The sequence below is a fragment of the Lissotriton vulgaris genome, chromosome 1_1 (assembly GCF_964263255.1).
Source record: "Lissotriton vulgaris chromosome 1_1, aLisVul1.2, whole genome shotgun sequence".
NCBI lineage: Eukaryota > Metazoa > Chordata > Amphibia > Caudata > Salamandridae > Lissotriton > Lissotriton vulgaris.
Window position 1 is genome coordinate 1,383,023,679 of NC_141685.1, and position 18,800 is coordinate 1,383,042,478.

The 18,800-nt window shown below is 45.3% G+C and overlaps 1 protein-coding gene across 1 annotated transcript in view; it reads left to right on the forward strand.

Annotated features, from left to right (window-relative positions):
• The window catches only part of LOC147750549 (V-type proton ATPase subunit S1-like), a 335,890-nt gene that overhangs the window by 124,691 nt on the left and 192,399 nt on the right, over nucleotides 1-18,800 (forward strand). Inside the window, exon 6 of the mRNA XM_086966826.1 lies at nucleotides 14,509-14,594. Within this exon, the coding sequence (XP_086822952.1) occupies nucleotides 14,509-14,594 (86 nt within the window). The remainder of the gene's footprint in view (nucleotides 1-14,508; nucleotides 14,595-18,800) is intronic.

Consider the following 18,800-nt stretch of genomic DNA (forward strand, 5'->3'; position numbering starts at 1 on the left):
AATTAAATATCAGCTCCTCGATCACCCATGCTGTGTGGAAGCCCAGAAACAGGCTCCTGGGTTAGGGTTTTGACTGAAGGTGCCCACCTACGCTGCTTCACCCCTCTTTGATACCTTCTGCATAATGAGGAGACACAGCAGACCAGCAGGGTTATCTTCTGCCCTTGTGTGATTCAGCATGAGAGGGTCTGTGGTAATGTGAACGTGCGCAGCATTTTAACTGCGCATGCTCAGGGCAGTCTGTAACAGCTGGGACGTTTCCAATGTATTGAAGTGTGTTGGGAGGTAGGAAGGGTTCTCAAAAAAACAGGATTTTCCTGGGAAATCCGGGCCATCCGATCACCGTATAGACGAGACACTCTACCACCTTACCCACAGGCTGCCCAATGACCAACAAACATTTGTAAAACCCCCGGGACCGACTGTGGCAAGCATGCATTAGAAAAAATAGTAATACTCAAAATGCACAATAATGAAAGTAGTAATAGTATAAAACATACAAAAAAAATAATTAGAGGACCAGGAGCCGAGGCTTACCAGTTAAGTCACGGAATGCCACCCGTTGTCAGCAGCTGTAAAAAGAAAAAAATGCTGTCACTCATAGTGCAAGACATCCAAGGATGAAGTGGACTAACCATGACCCATGCTGAAGGTTGTGGTCGGTGAAAGCTGCAATTTAATGCTAATTGAGCAGGCCAGTGGAGGAGCCCCTGTGTGTCTGTATATATGCACGTATTTATTTTATTATTTTTTTGAAAACATGAGGCCTCTGAAATAGCTAAATATGCACCGGGGTCAGACCTAAAAAGGGAATGCGTCAAAAACAAATGTGTTGGACCCTGGTGATATTCTGGAAATCCTGAACAGTTAAGACCAGTTAAGGGACCACCCTGTAAACCTTCCCTAGGGTGATAAATACCTTAAGAAAAATAAGGAAAGCTAAATCCGTTGGAGAGAGGCAAATAAGGGCTTTTCGGTCCAGGGAGCTAAATTGAGTAAACTGTCCAAAATAATCCAAATGCTAACCTATGGTGTATATGAGACTAAACCTAATTAAGAGAGACGCCGGCCCTACTGCATAGAACAAAGTAACATAGAAGACATGGGCATGAGGAATCAAGGAGGCAGGGAGCAACTGGTAGAGATACAGAAAGCGGGTAGTCGAAGGCAGGCAGAGGGGGCGGGAAGAGCTGGCAAAAGGACATACGGTAATAGAAAGCATGTAGCATGAGCAGGAAGTGTAGTGGCCACTGGGAAATATAGCACATTGTGAAGCAATGAGTAAAGGTCACAATGCCTGATATACATTTGAGACTTTGTGACAGGTAACTGTGGGAATAGGTTATCCCAGCTCAATATGGGATGTAAGTCAGTCGCTCTGTGCAGGAGAGGTAGGCAACCGCCTAGCTGCTGCAGAGGAAGGGGTGGAGCATGGCGCATGCTGCATGGAAGCCGCTCCTTTTTTTAACCAGAGTCGGACTTGGGAACTTAAAGCAGCCGTGCCCTAAATGCTCAATCAGCGCCGCTCCTTTCATCTCCACGTGCTACCTTTCTCTATCTATCCAACCATTCTTTCCCTCTCCATCTTGTCCCTCTCTGTCTCTCCACCGTCCCCCTTCCTCCCTCCCTCCCTTGTAGCCTCAACAGGCGTGCTATAATTAACCCTTGGGCATTGTGGAAGTGACAGAGACAGCAGGAGTGGCCTGGCTATTCAAAAGTGGCCTCCAAGGCCTCCAGCCCACTTGGGAAATGCCCGGAGGAATAGAAGGCCTTTCTGGCCCTGCTTGTAACATGCAGCAGAGGCGCAGGGGTACAGGCAATGAGAATGCAACAGCTCCAGAACCCCTTGTTTTGGTTTCCCAGGTTAGCACATTCCCTGCAGGCCGAACCCGTGAGGTGTAAGTCTATGATGAGTTCTCTAACAGCAAGACCGAAACAAAAGTCATACGGACCCAATCACGACAAGGCGAATACGCAGGTCTACTTGTATGAATTTCACACTCTAATATCTGACAGAGTAGAGAAGTTAATATCGTCGACAAAGTCGGGATCCCCTTTGGACCCCTGTGCCACTATGGTTTTTCACTTAGTCCCCAGTATAATTGCAAACAATTTAACACCTTTTCTCAATAACATTCTGCTCGCAGGACATTTCCCCAACACCTGGAAAAAATCTCTGGTTAGACCCATTCTGAAAAAGCCAACCCTAGATCCCATGGAGGTTAGCAGCTATCAGCCTATTTCCTGCCGACCAGTTCCTTCCAAAATTTTGGAAAAAGCTCTAAATGAAGAATTACTATCATTCATAGAGACAAATGGCAAACTTGACCCAGCACAACATGGTTTTCGTCCCCGCCATGGCACAGAATCTGCTTTGATCGCTGCTACAGAGGACATACGGGTCCAACTTGATCGGGGGGAAGCTATCCTGATTTTACTTGAACTATCAGCCGCATTTGATATGGTTGATCATCATACACTTATCCAGCGTTTGGCCGAAATAGTAATTATAAATAAAGCTTCTGATATTCTCAGTTCCTACCTAACTGGTAGAGAACAATCCATTATCATGGAAGAGCATAATTTGCATCCTTACGCCTTGCCATGAGGGGCCCCTCAGGGATCGTCACTTTCCCCAACTTTGTTCAACATGTACGTCACCCCACTAGCAAAACTCATACGCTCCTACGGTTTTAATGTCATATGTTACGCAAACGACACGCAAATAGTCCTCTCCTTAACATCAAAACCTGAGAAAGTGCAGTTAGTTTTAATAACTGTATGAGTCACATTATTACCTGGATGCTGGATAACTGCTTGAAAATAAATACCAGCAAAACTGAAGTGGTCATGTTCAGAAGGGATACTTCTATTTGGAACTCCACCTGGTGGCAGGAAGCAGCAGGGCCCTGCCCTCAGCCTGTGAAACAAGTAAAAAATCTTGGGATCAAGATAGATGACAAGCTCACTTTATCTGACCAGGTAAATAGCATCACCTCCTCATGCTTCTTTACTTTGAAAGTTCTTCGGGAGACTTTACCTTTAATCCCTATGGCCCTCAGAAAAACAGACATTATTGGTACTTTCCAAAATTGATTATTGCAATTCTCTCTATCTGGGAGCAAAGAGGAGTATAATACGCAAACTGTAGACTGTACAGAATGCAGCGGCCCATCTACTCCTTAAAATTCCAAAATTCAGACCCATAAGCCAAGCTATTCGGGACCTGCACTGGCTACCAGTCCAGGCAAGGATCTATTTAAATCCATGTACATTTTACATCAGACTCTGCATGGGGCTGGGTCAGCCTACCTCAATCAATATGTCAGGCATTACATTCCACAGCGAAAGCTTAGATCAGCATCAACCTCTCCGCTTGTGGTTCCAAGGATAAAGACTCTAAAATGGGGTGGTAGAAGTTTTCTCCATCTGGCCCCGAAACTATGGAACACAATGCCCATTAGTCTTAGAAATCAAATCAATCTACTGGTGTTCATGAAAACTATGAAAACATGGCTATATGCTCCCAAACCATAGCCGATCTCAAGGTCCTTGCACAGAGTAACGACAGCTAGTGCTAAGACGTCAGGGCAAAACACACGCTCTATAAAAACCCTCATTTCATTTAATGTGAAGATGAAGATATGGGTCCGGCGGGATGGTGGTGCATGTGTGAGGAGGCGGTAAGGCTGTGTCAGCAGGGGCACTGGACAATGGGAGTGATGAGAAGGGGTAGGAGGTGCCCAATGAAGATGCAGGTAACACGGGTTAAGAAGGGGTGAGGGCAACAGAACATACAAGAACTGTGTTGAGGGCAGCAGGATGTCAATTATCAGTGTGGGCAGGGGTAGGTAGTGCAGGAGGAGAGGAGCCCGCCCTCAAGAACAGAACAGCCAAGAGTGCTGATGAAGGCCCGACACGGGGGGGGGGGGGGGGGGGGCAGCAGGGCCCAGAAGAGAGTTACAGAGAGAGGTGGGATATCTGGGAGCGACAAACGCCGGATGCAGAGGTCTGGTTGGAATAGAAAGGACGTACCAGCGCGCAATACCGCTGCTACTAAGGGATGGATAGGGTGACAGGGGAGCTGCGACCACAGGGCGTGAGAATGGTCCGAGGCACCAGTGGAGCTGGCTTGACCACAGGCAGTCAGAGCCCGCTCTAAGGCAGGAACCGGGATCAGGTCAGGAGTTAAATCAGCAATGGGGAGGGCTTTGACTTTAACAAAACATGACATTTTATTTCAAAACAAAATAACAAATAACAGTGTAGCATTTCACTGTAAACGGAAAGAGCAAGTGAAATGAATGGTTATCAGCATCATATGATGGAAAGGCCAATGTTTGTACATATTTCTGCCTGTGCTGTCGAGGGTGACCTGCAACCTGGTGTTACCACTGCTTTGGCTGCCGAGTCACAGCAAAGGAGCTATTAACTCAGATTTCCTCTGGCCACATCAGCATCGGGGACATTTGAAGGCACATTATCGGTTCACTGAACAAAGAACACTGCCTGGCACACTACATAGCAAGCCTAACACCAGTAAGCATCATTACAAAACACGCAGTCACCCACCACACCAAGGAAATGTGCACACAACGACACACACACCACAGACCACAAACATAAAAACATATAGAGACCCAGATTATACACCTACATATACATACACACACATACCAAACACACACAAAACTCAAACACACCAAATAAACACAGAAAACATCCAGCAACCCTTCACACTTCACTCACAAACAAGCACACACACATTTTCCCTGCAAGAACCCGAGCTACCCTTGAGTAAGAACATTGTCCTGGCTCCACCTAGTGACATAACATGCTGAGGGGCAGATTTACAAGCCCAATGCGACACTTTTGAGTTTCCGTTGCGTTACTTTTGTGACGCAACGGCGGTGTACAAAATGCGGAAAATGTACAACGTGACGCAGCTAGGGAGATGCGTCCCGTTGTAAATCCCTGCATGACATTATACTGTTAGGTATAATGTATGCAGGGTAGGCGTTCCACACAAGAAAGCCTCATAAAAGTGACACAGTGAAATCTACAAGGTTTCACTGCGTGACTTTTAGGATGCCACTGCGTAAAAACCTTATGCCTGCTTGAAGCAGGCGTAAGGAGTGACGCCGTGTATTGGGAATAGGCCGCAAAATGCATTGCTGGAGTTGCGTCGTGCTTGCGACATGACTTCAGCAATGCGTGATTTTTCCACCAACAGATGCGTCAGAATTTCTGACGCATCTGTCAGTCTGTCAATCCTTGCGCCATAGTGCGCCGTATTGTAAACACGGCCATCTATGGTGGCACAAGGGTTTTTCAGGCAGGCGCAGGGAAACTGATGCATCTGTAAAGATGCGTCAGTTTTTTGTAAATCTGCACCTAAATGTTTAACTGTGAATGCTGAATATTGTCAATATGGTATGTTAGGAGTTAATAGAGGAATGGAGCATGGGGGTCTGAACTCCAAGATAGCAGAACAAGCATAATATTCAGTGATGTGTGCATCAACTGCTGTCCTCCAAGCATTAAATGTAAAGTGTGCTCAACAGTGTATAAAAGCAGCAGGTTCAGTGTAAGCTTCTCTCACTCGCTGAAGAGGTACAACACTGATGTTGTAATTCTTGGTGCAAAAAACTCCAAATGGAATGAACCAAGAAATCTTGACTGCTGGCGTTCTACTCTTTCTCAGGTGTCGTTGACATCTTTTACCAATCCTTCATGGATCAACATTTGTCCTGGTACCTTCCTAAGCACCCAGCCATCACTGACGGCCCCCCAAAGCACCAGAGCACACATAGCATTGGGAAGCTCTCTCAACCATTCTCTTCAGCCAGATCTCCAGTGCTGATCTATGTGCCCACTGATCTAATGGTTATTCACAGGAAAGATGACCGTCATGTCCTTTATAACCCTGGGGCCATAGGGAAGCATTTCTTGTTCTTGAGTACAATCAGGAGCAGTAACAGACTTCTATCCTCTTCCAGGAAGAAATAACAACAGATCATTCCTCTTCCCCTCTTCTCTAAGCACTATTTTGTTCTGAGATGCTGGCGGTGGGAAGCCTTTTTGGTAGTAAAACCTTCTAGTGGATTGCTCCCTTCACTGCACAGCTCCTAATGGTTACTGCTCATGCTCCCATCTCTGCTGCTGACCCTATGGTCAAGAGTTTGAGGTTCTTCTCCACCCACATGTTCCTGCCTGCGCCTCATTCCTGGTGGTCTAGTGGTAGAGTGTCACTGCTCTGCTGCTTGACCGCCCTTCTGTCACCCTTTTTCTGCTTTTCTCTGCCTTCTTCTGCTTTTCTTTCCTTTTCCTGATATTTGCTCTCTTTGTCGTCCTTCCCGCTATGATCCCCCGTGGCCCGCCGCCCTCCAGAGACCTTTCCCGCTCCCTGCGTTTCCTGCCTCCCAGCTGTCCAGCCACCCCTCACACTACTTAATGGCGGCCGCTACACTGTGAAAGTGTAGTCCACTGGCCTTCCAGTGGTCTGCTCCCTTTACTGCACAGCTTCGCCTGGTAGCTCCTGCTGGCACTGATGCTGCTGCTGACCCTCTGGTCAGGAGTTAGAGACCCTCCTCCACCCGCAGGCTCCTTCCTGCACCTCATGCCTAGTGGTCTAGTGGTAGAGCGTCACTGCTTTACTTCTTGACCGCCCTTCTGTCTCTCATTTTCTGGGTTTCTCTGCCTCTTTTGCCTTTTTTTCTGCTTCTGCCTTTTTCTTTTCTCTCCTTTTCCTGTTTTTTTGCATTCTTCTTCGCCCTTGCTGCTGTGATCTCCCACGGTCCCACCCCCCTTCAGTGACCCTTCCCGCTGCCCTCTCTCCACGTTTTCTGCCTCCCAGCTGCCCAGCCAGTCTGCACACTACTTATTGGCTGTTGCGCACTGCTGGCACGCCAAAGACGCACCAAAGGCAATCCCGTCTGCGCCCGTTCGTGCCTAGACCAAACCCAGTGCCAGGGACTGTGGCTCCCGGACCTTCCACCTTTATGACGCCAGCACCCTCCTCGCCCCCAACACAGGACCCATGTTGACGCCGCCTCTCCCAACATCACCTTCTTCACAGAAACCTTGACCAACCCCTGCTTGGGTCCGTACATCGCCTCCGCCATCCCTGACTGCTACAAAATCACCTGCAAGGATCGCACTGGCCGACCAGGAGGAGGCATCCCCATCATTCACAAGAACACCGTCCGTCTGACCACTCACTCAAATGACCCAACTACAACCATGCAACTCCTCCATTTCAAGATCCAGACCAACCCCAACACCACTCTCTGTGGCACCTTTTTTCTACAGGCTTCCCGGACCCCGCCCGCCCTTCATCAATGCCATCATAGACCACATTGCGACCCAGGCTCTTGCATCCACCGATTAAGTCCTGTTCGGGAACCTCAACTTCCACCTGGACAACCCCAGTGACCAGAACACCACGTCACTTCTAGAGAGCCTCGCCAACATAAGACTCAAGCAGCTAGTCACCACCCAACCCACGCACCCGGACACATGCTCGACCACGTCTTCACCACCTGAGAGAACATCACCTATAGCCACACCACCAAACTCCTCTGGACTGACCACCACTGGAAGCACTTCGCATTCGCCACTCCCACTGTCCCCCACCACCCTCATCGCCCATCATAGCTGGAACAAGGCCACCGAGGTACACCTAACTGTCTACACACCGCTGACATCAACAGATACCAACACCTCAGCACGCAACCTTCTCTGATGGATCTAAAACTGCGCTGACTCTCTGACACCCCTCAAGAAGGTACCAGGCAAGCAACACTCCAAGAAAAAACACCAGATGGTTCACTCCCGCCCTTCACGAGTCCAGACGCACCTGCAGATGACTCAAGAAGAGATAGAGGAACAACAAAACCCCAGAAACCCGCGCAACCTTCAAAACCGCCTTCAATGCACACCACCTTCTCCTCAAAACCACAAAGAAAATGGCTCTCCAAGACAAAATCAATGCCAATGTACACAACAGCAAAGAGCGCTTCGTCATAGTGAAGGAGTTCGCCGGGCCCAACATGGAGATCACAAACGTCCCACTCTCCTAAGATGTCTGCAACAAGCTCGGCACCTTCTTCCACCACAAGATCAGGAAAATCTATGACAGCTTCAACACCAAAGACCGTGCCACAACGCCCGTCACCACTGCACGCGATCACGCCGCAACCACGCCGCACCCCAACAGGTTTTGCAAAACTGGACTCCGCTTACCACAGATGGCACACTCAAGACCATCAAGAGCATGCACTCCGAAGCTTAATCAGAGCCTTGCCCGTATCATGTCTTGCATAGAGCAGCCACCTCCATTGCCCCTGAGCTTCGCAACACCATCAACTGTTCCTTCAAAACCACCACCTTCCCTGATGACTGGAAACATGCCAAGATCAACCAACCCCCTGCTGACGAAGTCATCCGCCAACCCCCGACAGACATCAGGAACTTCAGACCCAACTCTCTCCTCCTCTTCCTAGCCAGGGTCATCGAGAAGGCCATTAACGATTAGCTCTCGGAGTTCAACGAAGAGAACCACATCCTGGATATCTTTCAATTTGGCTTTCAAAGCAAATACAGCATCAAGACCACACTCCTCTCTGCCAATGACGACAACCGCTGCCTCCTCTACCACGGTGGAAACGCAACCCTCATCCTACTGGACCTCTTGTCCGGTTTTGATACAGTCTCCCAAACACCCTAATCACGAGACTCCATGAAACCGGCACATGAAACAGACTACCTCCATAGAAATCAGAACCTACAGAGATCTGTTGTGGAATACCTGAGGGTTCCTCCTGAGCTCCAACCTCTTCAACATCTACATGACCCCCCTCACGGCCATCATCAGAAACCACGGACTCAACATCATCTACTACGCCGACGACACCCAGCTGATCCTCTACCTCACCAACGAACCCACAGCCACCAGAACCAACTTCCCCAGTGGGAAGAAGGCAGTGGCCACCTGGATGAAAGATAGCTGCCTCAAGTTCAACTCGGACAAGATAGAAGTACTCATCCTGGGAACCGGCCCCTCAGCTTGGGATTAATCCTGGTGGCACACCACTCTGGGCAGCCCTCTCACCCCCACAAAACACTCACGCAACCTCAGCATCATATTGTACTCCTCACTCACAATGAACTGCCAGATCAATGCTGTATCCTCATCCTTTTTCCACACACTCGGTCTGCTTCAAAAGACATTCCGATGGATCCCCACAGAATCCAGAAAGATGAGTGATGTACACCAGCATCACACAGAAACAGCTCAGGAAACTACAGAATGTACAAAACGTCACAGCCAGACTGTTCCTCGACGTCCTCCGCCACAGCCATATCACCCAACACCTCCGACAACTCCACAGTATCCCATTCAACAAGTGACTCACCTTCAAGCTCCTCACACATGCCTACAAACCTCTCTACAACGCAGGACCAGCATATCTGAACCACCACCTCTCATTCCACATGCCCCCCAGACAACTTCACTCCGCCCAATTTGCCCTAGCCACAATCCCAAAGATTCACAAGACCAGAACCAGAGAAAGATCCCTCTACTTCCCTGCCAAGACCTGGAACACCCTGCCCCTCAACCTCAGGCATTCCCTGCCACTGACCCCATTCAGTACGGATCTCAAGACTTGGTACTTCAACTGAACTGCCTCACCCAGACAGATCAGCAGTCCCCCAGTGCCTTGAGACCCTCTGGCATTAGTAGCTGTGCCTTACAAACCCCTGAATGATTGCAGTAGAGAATATCTAATTATCAGGGGAAAATTCCTAACCCAATCAAAAGAAAATTCCTACAGGTAAAGTGTACTTTTCTGCAGTATTTCCTGTCACTTTACTGTGCCTTTCAGGATGGCAGGACTCAAGTATCAGTGTGAGGAACTCTGAATCCTCACCCAGTGGCAGTACTTTTACAATGAGGGAATCCTGCTGGAAAACCAACCTTAAATGGTTCTCAGCAAAATCCCCTTCTGTGGTGTGAGGCGAATGCTTGGTTAGGAGCAGGCTATTGTCAAAGACCCTTCTTACATTAGAGTTGTGTTTCTTATGAACATACCATCTATCAAGGTCCAAGACAGGTTTTGCAAAGCTCATCTGTTTTTCCTGTCATTTTTCCTCTCACATTCCAGAACAGTTAAGGGTTGATTGCCTGTAAGTAACTCCTTCCTGCATGGGTTCTTCTATCCGGCCAGGCCTGTTATTTTTCCCAGATTTATTTCACACCTCTACGAAGAGTTTATTAATGCCACTGGAAGAGGGAGAGTAGGACAGAGCTGAATTAATTACTGTCCAGGTTACAGGCAGAGAAATATGATTTTTTGACTCATAAGTAGGCTTTTCCAATGAGGAAATTAAAATGCAGCCTAAGGAATTAAATTACACGTTTACCTTGTTCAGTGTAAGGGCATGCCAACCACAATATTTTGTGTGTCCTACTTTCAGACTCTATGAAAACATAGTTGGCTTCCTGTGGGGATTATTTAATGTCAATAGTAGGCTTTTAAATATACTACAATGATTGATTTTCTTTGGTAACAACAGCCTGCAGCTTTGTTCACAGCAGGGATGCTGTGGCAGGCATGAAGTCAAGATTTTAAAGTCACTCCTGTGGATTGTGGAAATCTATACCACAGCCCAAAGCTGACATTAAATGTTATGCCACTGGTTTACATTATGCACCATCTTACTATGGCCTTATGCAAAAATGAAAGATGCTAATAGGTGATAGCCATTTGTTAATTATCCTTTGGTGTTAGAGTACATTCACAGAGAAGGGTTTAGTCTCCTCCCATTTCTGAAAGTCAGAATAGGTAAAATAAATCCAGTTCCATATCATGGTAGAGCCTCTAGCCTGCCCCTGCACCCAACTCTCTGTCCGAGGACATCATCCATATAGCGTGGCTTTTGGTCATGTACAGTGAGGAGGCTTTTATGTTGACCCTGGCTTCGGCCAGCGTGTGTGCCTAACTTTTTAGGAGCAGCCAGCATCCACAGCTGATGGCCTTTAGCCATGCCCAGAAGAGGTTGGTTGCAGGGTCTGGCCTCCAGCTTGTTCTGCTATCGCTATTCTGCTTCTAATCTTCTGAGGGCTGGCAACATCTGCATCACAGGACCTTAGGCCTTCTGCAGTGGAGTTGGCCACTGGGCCCTGTCCCTGGCCGGCCATGGAACCCAACTTTCTGTGGTTGGTCAATGCCTACAGCACACATCCTTTGGCAACGCACAGGGCGTATAGGCTGTATAGCCTGGTTTCTGGCCAGGTCCTTCACCCAGCACTCCGTTGGTTGTGAACCCCCACTGTGCACGGCCTTTGGGTATGTGCTGCGGGGAGTTAGCCATGAACCCCATGTGTGTCATTGGGCGAGGGCAGCAGTAGTTCGCTAAATCCCCTTTTCCTTGTTTTGCACAATATTCAGATCCTATGCTTGATTAACAAATCATGCGGCCCAGAACTGCTTGAGAATGCTGAGTCCTAGGAGAGTTTGTGAATCATGTGGGGAAAAAAGATCACTTTTTTGTTTTTATTTTATTGCTGGGGTGTCACTTTAGGGCCCCTAACATGAACATTTTTGAAAAAACTCACAGTAAGTCTCCTTACCCCAGAACAGCTTACTATCATTTTTAAAGCACTCTGAGCTGGAGCTGTATGCTCTTTAGCGGAGTGCTGGTACCCCTTGTGGTTGGTCCTTTGACTGCATTTTGCAGCCTGAAGAGTGTTTAAGACTCAAATACATATTTATGGTTATTTTGATGAAAAGTGCTTATTTTAAAATATCTTTGTGACTAATATTAAGCATTGTCTTGGGTGTACATGGTAATACATTGGATTATAGTTATTGATAAAATATTGTGGGATTTACTAACAGAGCCAACTGGTCTGATTTACAAATGCTGAGGAGCTGACCCCTTGAAAAAGCCAATAAACCTGCCTTTTGTATTTTGGTGTTCTGACACTTGCAGCCTTATTCATGAAGGCTAAATCGGCTCGCAAAGGGCCGGATTCTGAGAATCCGGCCCTTTGCGAGTGCGATTTTTGCATTTGGGATTCAGCATCCCAAATGCAAAAATCGGTAATTGCTAAATCGCTAAATTGCGAGGAATTACATTTAAGGAATCTCTATTTGAGATTCCTTAAATGCAATTCATGAAGCATTTGAAAATTGCGAAAATGCAATTTTGGGCCGCTATTTACCGAGAGGTCAGACCTCTCGGTAAATAGCAAAAACTTAGAAAAATGCTTTTAAAAGCATTTTTCTAAGTTGCATGTTGCACACACACATGTCCTTTGGACATGTGTGTGCGCAACACCTGTTTCAATTTGCATTTAAGGGGTGCTACAGGGTGTCCTTTGAACACCCCTGGCACCCTTTAAATCGCTATCAGGTACATGCATCAATCTCGGCATTTGCGATTCCTTAATTGCGATTTTTAAGGAATCGCAAATAAGGAATCGCAAATGCCTATGCATCAAGAAATCGCTAAATAAATTGCGATTCCTTAGAATTCCTTATTTGCGATTAGCATTTTGCGAATCGCAATTAAGGAATCCCTTCCCATTCATTCCTATGGGCCTAGAGGCCCATAGGAATGAATGGGAAGACAATCTCAATTTGCGATTCGCAATTAGCTAATCGCAAATTGAGATTGCGATTTCAAGGGTGCAGGGGTGTCCAAAGGACACCCTGTTGCACCCCTGAAATCAAACAATGCACATATGTTGTGTACACACATGCCCTAAGGGCATGTGTGTGCACAACATGAAAGTTAAAAATATGAACAAAATTGCATATTTCTAACTTTTCGCAAAATTACCATGAGGTCCAACCTCATGGTCATTTTTTCTCTCTAATTGCGAAATCGCAATTTTTTTAAGTTTCATGCATTGCTTTTAAGGAATCGCAAAATTGCGATTCCTTAAAAGCAATCGCACTTGAAAAAATCGCTAAAATAGCGATTTTTTCTCTTTTAGGTTGATGCATCCCAAATAGTGATTTGGGAATCGCAAACGGCCGAATTTTGCGATTCGCACCGTTTGCGAGTCCCAAATCGCTTGATGCATGTGCCTTTATCTTATTTGCGAGTAGCAAATTGCTAATCGCAAATAAGGAATACTCCCCATGCATTCCTATGGGCCTTTTGGCCCATAGGAATGCATGGGGAGTTATTCCTTATTTGCGATTAGCAATTAGCTAATCGCAAATAAGGAATCAGTGGGAATCGCAATTAATATTGCGATTCCTACATGATTACCGTTTTGCGAGTCTCAAATAGCGATTCCTTATGATTCGCTATTTGAGCCTCGCAAAACGGCCCGATCATGAATCAGGCTGTTGGACACAGCCAGTAATTCATTCATGAAAACACTGTGCATAGCAGGGGCTCGAGTATAGTTACATTAATATGTTATCTTCTATCTATCTATCTATCTATCTATCTATCTATCTATCTATCTATCTATCTATATATATATACGTTTAATATGTTACCTTTTTCGTACATGTATATGTATATATATAGATATATATACACACACACACACACATACATACCCTACATATTGGCTGACAGTAAATACACCACCAACCGTACCCTGGTGACATGTTAAAAAATATTCAAAGTACTCATGGGGATTTCAATAATGGTCACACTTTGTTAGAATGAGAAGAACATTGAGCTCGGAGTCCTCATTTTTCCCAAACCCCCTACTTTGGGTGTTTTGGTGTTCAGTTGTTTCTTGTTCACAGTTCCTTGAGTGGGCTATCAGTGATTAATCTCAATTGTACCCTTCCAGACACAACAAGCAGACACTCGTTTTCAAATCGAAAGCATGCCTTCCCATTCCTCGGGTGAAGCTTGTCCTTCAACACTCGAGTGAGAAGATGGCAGGAAGGACCTAAACTCAAACTGCGCTGTCAGGTTTGAGTGTTCTAAGGAAGGCATACTATTACATCGTTCTCACCTCCATTTTCACTGTCCCGTCTGCGTTTTCATCAAGGCTTAACAGGTCCCGAGAAACAAAGTTGCCCCCACATAAAAAATGATGACGCAGAAAACCATGGAGTAAGAGCGAAGCTCTCTTACGGCGAAGATCATCTACTCACAAAATGTTGACATTTTTAGCTCAAAGTGTCAAAGGCAATTAACTTTCTTTAGAATGTATTCCATCTACAAGGAGAGGATAGTACATTTATTGCTGATCTTATTCCTAATCATACCATAGTTGGCCACTGTTAGGCTTGATTTACCCATGGTTCATTCATTGTTTTGATTTTTTTATCGTTATTTATAAAAAAAATCTATTTCTTACTCATTTTTGTTCGACTTTTATTATAACCAGTGTTTCATATTTCACAATAATAAAAAAATTGAATTGATTCAATGAGTCTAGTGTGGAAGCATCGCTAAGTCTGTGCCAAATTATAGGGGAACACTATACTAACTCCACTCAATCATTATCCTTCTCATTTGTAGATGAAAAAATTGGAAAGTTGACAACCCTTTTGCGAGAAAAGGAAATGGAGTTTTCAGCAATCTATTCTGCTTTGAGACCTTCAAAGGTGAGTAATTCCTCAGACTTGAGTGACCCACAAGACGTCTGTAAAGTATTCAGCAATTCCTTTGGTTAGCCCAATCCTTCAAAGGTGGTCATCACTTGCAGCCACCAGCACACTACATCACATATTCCGTCCTAAATAAGTAAGACAGTTTCCGGTTTCAATAATAATGGTTACACTCATTGTTTTTGTTATTAATGGGACTCAGTGTGTGTTACGTTAATATTTCTGGTAAAGTGCAGCTTACACCACCAAAGCCATTTTTTGATGCAGATCAGATTTGCTGGCAAACCATAATCACTGCAAAAACTAAAGACCTGTGTAGGCTTCGCGGAATAAATTATTTAACTATCACATGAGCCTCTTGATAATTTGGCAGCTGGGAGAAGGCAGGTCCAAGTATTTGTGGTAGAGGCCCATAAACTTCATATCAATAAGTGTGAATTTGTTGTTTATTTATGTAGTTCTTTTTGTTAAAGTCTTGCCACACCTCCTCAACCTTCTAATGTATCCAAATGGTGTAATGTAAAGCGCTCTAATACCCTTTAGGGTCATATTCGTGCTTTATACAACTTTATAAATAAAATGCAGCCTAAAGAGCTCTGTCACCAGGAGGTTTTGGTAATAGAGGTAGTTTGACTCTGCTTTGAGGATACGGGTGAAGGAATACCACAGTCTGGGATCCTGGGCTCTCAATTATCTGCCTCAATGTTTCAAGCATTTGGAGGTCATATTGATAAAGTACAGGTTGGCTGATCAATGGTTATATCAAGGGAGTAACTTTGGAATCCTTCTTGCATTTAACTCGGCCCATCGATTCAAAAGGGTTTGTGGTTATTTCAGAATCCTTTCAATTTGATAATTGATTCAACTGAATGCCAGTGGAGTAGAATTTTGTATTCCCTACAGTTTGTCACTGAGATTTTTTGGGGAGCCCGTAGTATGTTGCAGTAGTCTGACCCATTTTTAAAGCCATTGTCGTTTGTAGCCGGTGGTCAGTTTGCATGAACTTCAGGGTTTTCCTGAGCATAGAGGTGACCCTTATTTAGGGCCATTGTCATTTGTAGCCGGTGGTCAGTATGCATGAACTTTGTGGTTTTACTGAGCATTGAAGTGTTTAGGTTAACATCACTGATTATGGTGATTTATGGAGCGGACACTAGATCTGCATCGAATAAAAACCCAAGTTACTTGCTCTGGCTGGAGGTTTTCAGGCAATATTTAGTAAACATGTCATAGTTTGACCTTCCCAGAACCGAGATCTCTATTCTTGCACCGTTCAAGCTAGATATGTTTTCTTCCCTCTCGCTGCATCTGTGGGCTCGTTATTATTTCATATTTGTCTTGCTCTCTGAAACGTCATTCATTCATATGTGAATACAAGTGTCTTCAGCGTCCATCTGCATGTGTACTTGATGATGCTGAAGGATGTGTATCGGGGGAACATACATATTGAACATTTTAACCCCTTCCATGCTGATGACGAACCCCAGCCGTCATGCACTACGGTGCTCGTGTGCTGATGACGGCTGGGGTTCGTCATGGCCCGCCCCTGTTCATTTGTTTACCGCACAGCGGTGGAAACGGGCCAGCAGGGAAGGGGTTAAGAAAGGGAAGAAGATCTGGAGGGTAGGGTGGTACTTAATGAATAAGAGAGATAGTGTCGAGAGCTCAGGAGATTCCTGCAATGCTGCAGAGAAACGCAATGAGGGATCTTTAGGATTTCTAGGTAGGTGAATTCCTAGTATATGATCTAATTTTTATTAGCTTTGATGCAGTGTTGAAACATTTAGCAATTTTCACCTTTTGACCAGTACCAAACAGGGTTGGAGGGGCAGGAGGCGTAGTGGGGGGAGTGGAGGGAATTAAAAAATAAAGTAAAACACTTACGTGTACACGCCTTTCCTCCACCCTCTTCTCTTCTTCTAGGCAGCAGGAACCAGGAAGCACACAGCCTCCCAGACTCCCCTGACCAATCACAACGCTGCCTTACAGCAGCGTTTTGTTTGGTCTGAGCAGTGTGGTTCAGCGCTCAGACAGGGGCTGGGAGGTTGTGCATGTTCTCCACCCAGGCTGTAATACAGTCTGCATGGAGAATATGTAAAGTGCGCATGACTGTCGGGCTGGCCAAAATGTCATGCGTACTTAGGAAGTGACTACCACTCTTACTCAAGCTCTAAACAGCCCAGCGGCGCTTTGCCCTCCCAACCAACTGAGCTAGTACGGTTAAATAAAATTATAATAACATTGCGTTATTACATTATTTTTCTGTTTTGAATTGCTCAGTGGGGCGACACACCTCCATTTTAGCAAAGAAGCCACAACTGCTTTTGACTTGTTTGATACATTTTTGCTAGTGTGAGAGAAAACACAAACTGTTCTTGCACTCTTTTGGGAAGTCTGCAGAAATTATTCAGCTAAGCAAACAAAGTTTAAAATTGTTACGCAGACCAGCAGCACGCCCCCCTGCAACGAACATCTAATGCTGATCTCGACCCAATGTGCATGACTTTTATAGTTTGCTTCATATATTGCCTTAAATAAGAGTACTCGTGACAGAAAAAAACCTCAACTTAATAGGTGTACCCATTTTCATGAGATGAGTGCGAAAGGACATTGAAAAGAGATACAAGAAAAGTACATTTCCACACGTTGAGCTAGTCCCTTCACTTGGCAGTGTCAAATATGAGAGAGGCTGTAAACCTTAGAGGCGAGAGAACAGAATAGGCAATGTATAAAACAGGCAGTATACAAAAAGCAGAACGGCAGTCAAAAAATCAAAATGGCATCAGGTATAACAGTAATTTCAAAGCCTGCATTCTTCATGCAGTTCCTCAGTGATTCCCTTTGTATCATCATACCACACGTCTTATCCTCCATGAAATGTACCCGCTTCTTTGAATTGACATGGTATGGCATTTTTTTTCAGTTTGGCCAATATTCTGTTAAACTAATTGTTAGAATAATTCAGCCTAGGTTTCTATTTTCTCAAACTAACGTTGTCCATCTAGTTCAGAGTGTTATTAATACTGTGGTGTAGACTTGTTGTTAGAGCCTCTGGGTCCAAGGAATTTTGTGGGTCAGATCTGCCGCTTTGTGGTAAAAAGCTTTGAATTCTTCCAGCTGGCTTTGATGTGCTTGCCCGGAAAATGTTGGCTTCTGAATTTGTGCGATAAAGTTTGTCAGAGCATGTTAGACGGGTGGATGGGGATTTGTGATCCAACCACATCTCCAGTTGCACCAGCAGGTTCGTAACTTTAGTGTTATGAGTGAGCACCAATTCCAGTGCGTGAACTATTGAAGGCGGGGCATAGTTGACTAATTCATTGAATGCCCACACATCCACGTTTTCTTTTTAGTTCATTGCTGGTTTGGAGTCAGGCAGGGTTATCTAAAGACTGAAGTGACCAATTAGCATGAACTTCTGGGCAGGGGTTTGCAAAGTTAAAGTCCGATCGAGGATTTCATCCAGAAATCAGACTGCAGGTTGGATGGAGTTATTTCACGGCTGTGGCAAAGAAACTGGAAGGAGTTATTGTACATTGCTCTTGTTACTGAATATGGGAGCATTGCTTGTCGGTGGAAGAATGTTTCAGTACAAAGCGCTAGAGAATGATTGGAATATTGAGACTAGTACAGGGTGGTCTATCCTTGGTCTGCAAGGTCCACAGCCAGGTCAAGATTTCAGAATGACTTTGACAATGTCAATGATGAAGGTTGATTGCATGCAAAGTTATCTCATGTGGATATCATGAAAGCCTGGCATGGCTTCAGGCCTTGTGAAGCCATACTGGGCACCCTTGTATGACTAGCAACAATGAACAAAGCCGGCATTAGTTTAAGCTGCTCTAATTGTAAAACAAAAAAGGGGTCTGTTTCGAAGAATTCTTCAATTTGCTTTCCTGGTGCGTGGGTAGCCTTTGTCAGAACATCAATGCGAGACGGCCATGTAGCTGCCCTTAAGATGTGTTCTCCGGGCACAGATAGTCAGTAGGTACCTCCTTTAATTCCCTGCATGGCAAGTAGTCAGATGCACTAAAGTGATCACCATCATGGGCTGGACTACATAGATTGCACCAGTAACATTTTATAACAACATTTTATAAGACATAGAGTGCACTGGTAGACCTATAGAATTCCCCGCACTGCTTTGCACAATGATCAGACCCAGAACCTCATCCAAAAATATAATTTTAGTGCTTGTTAGTC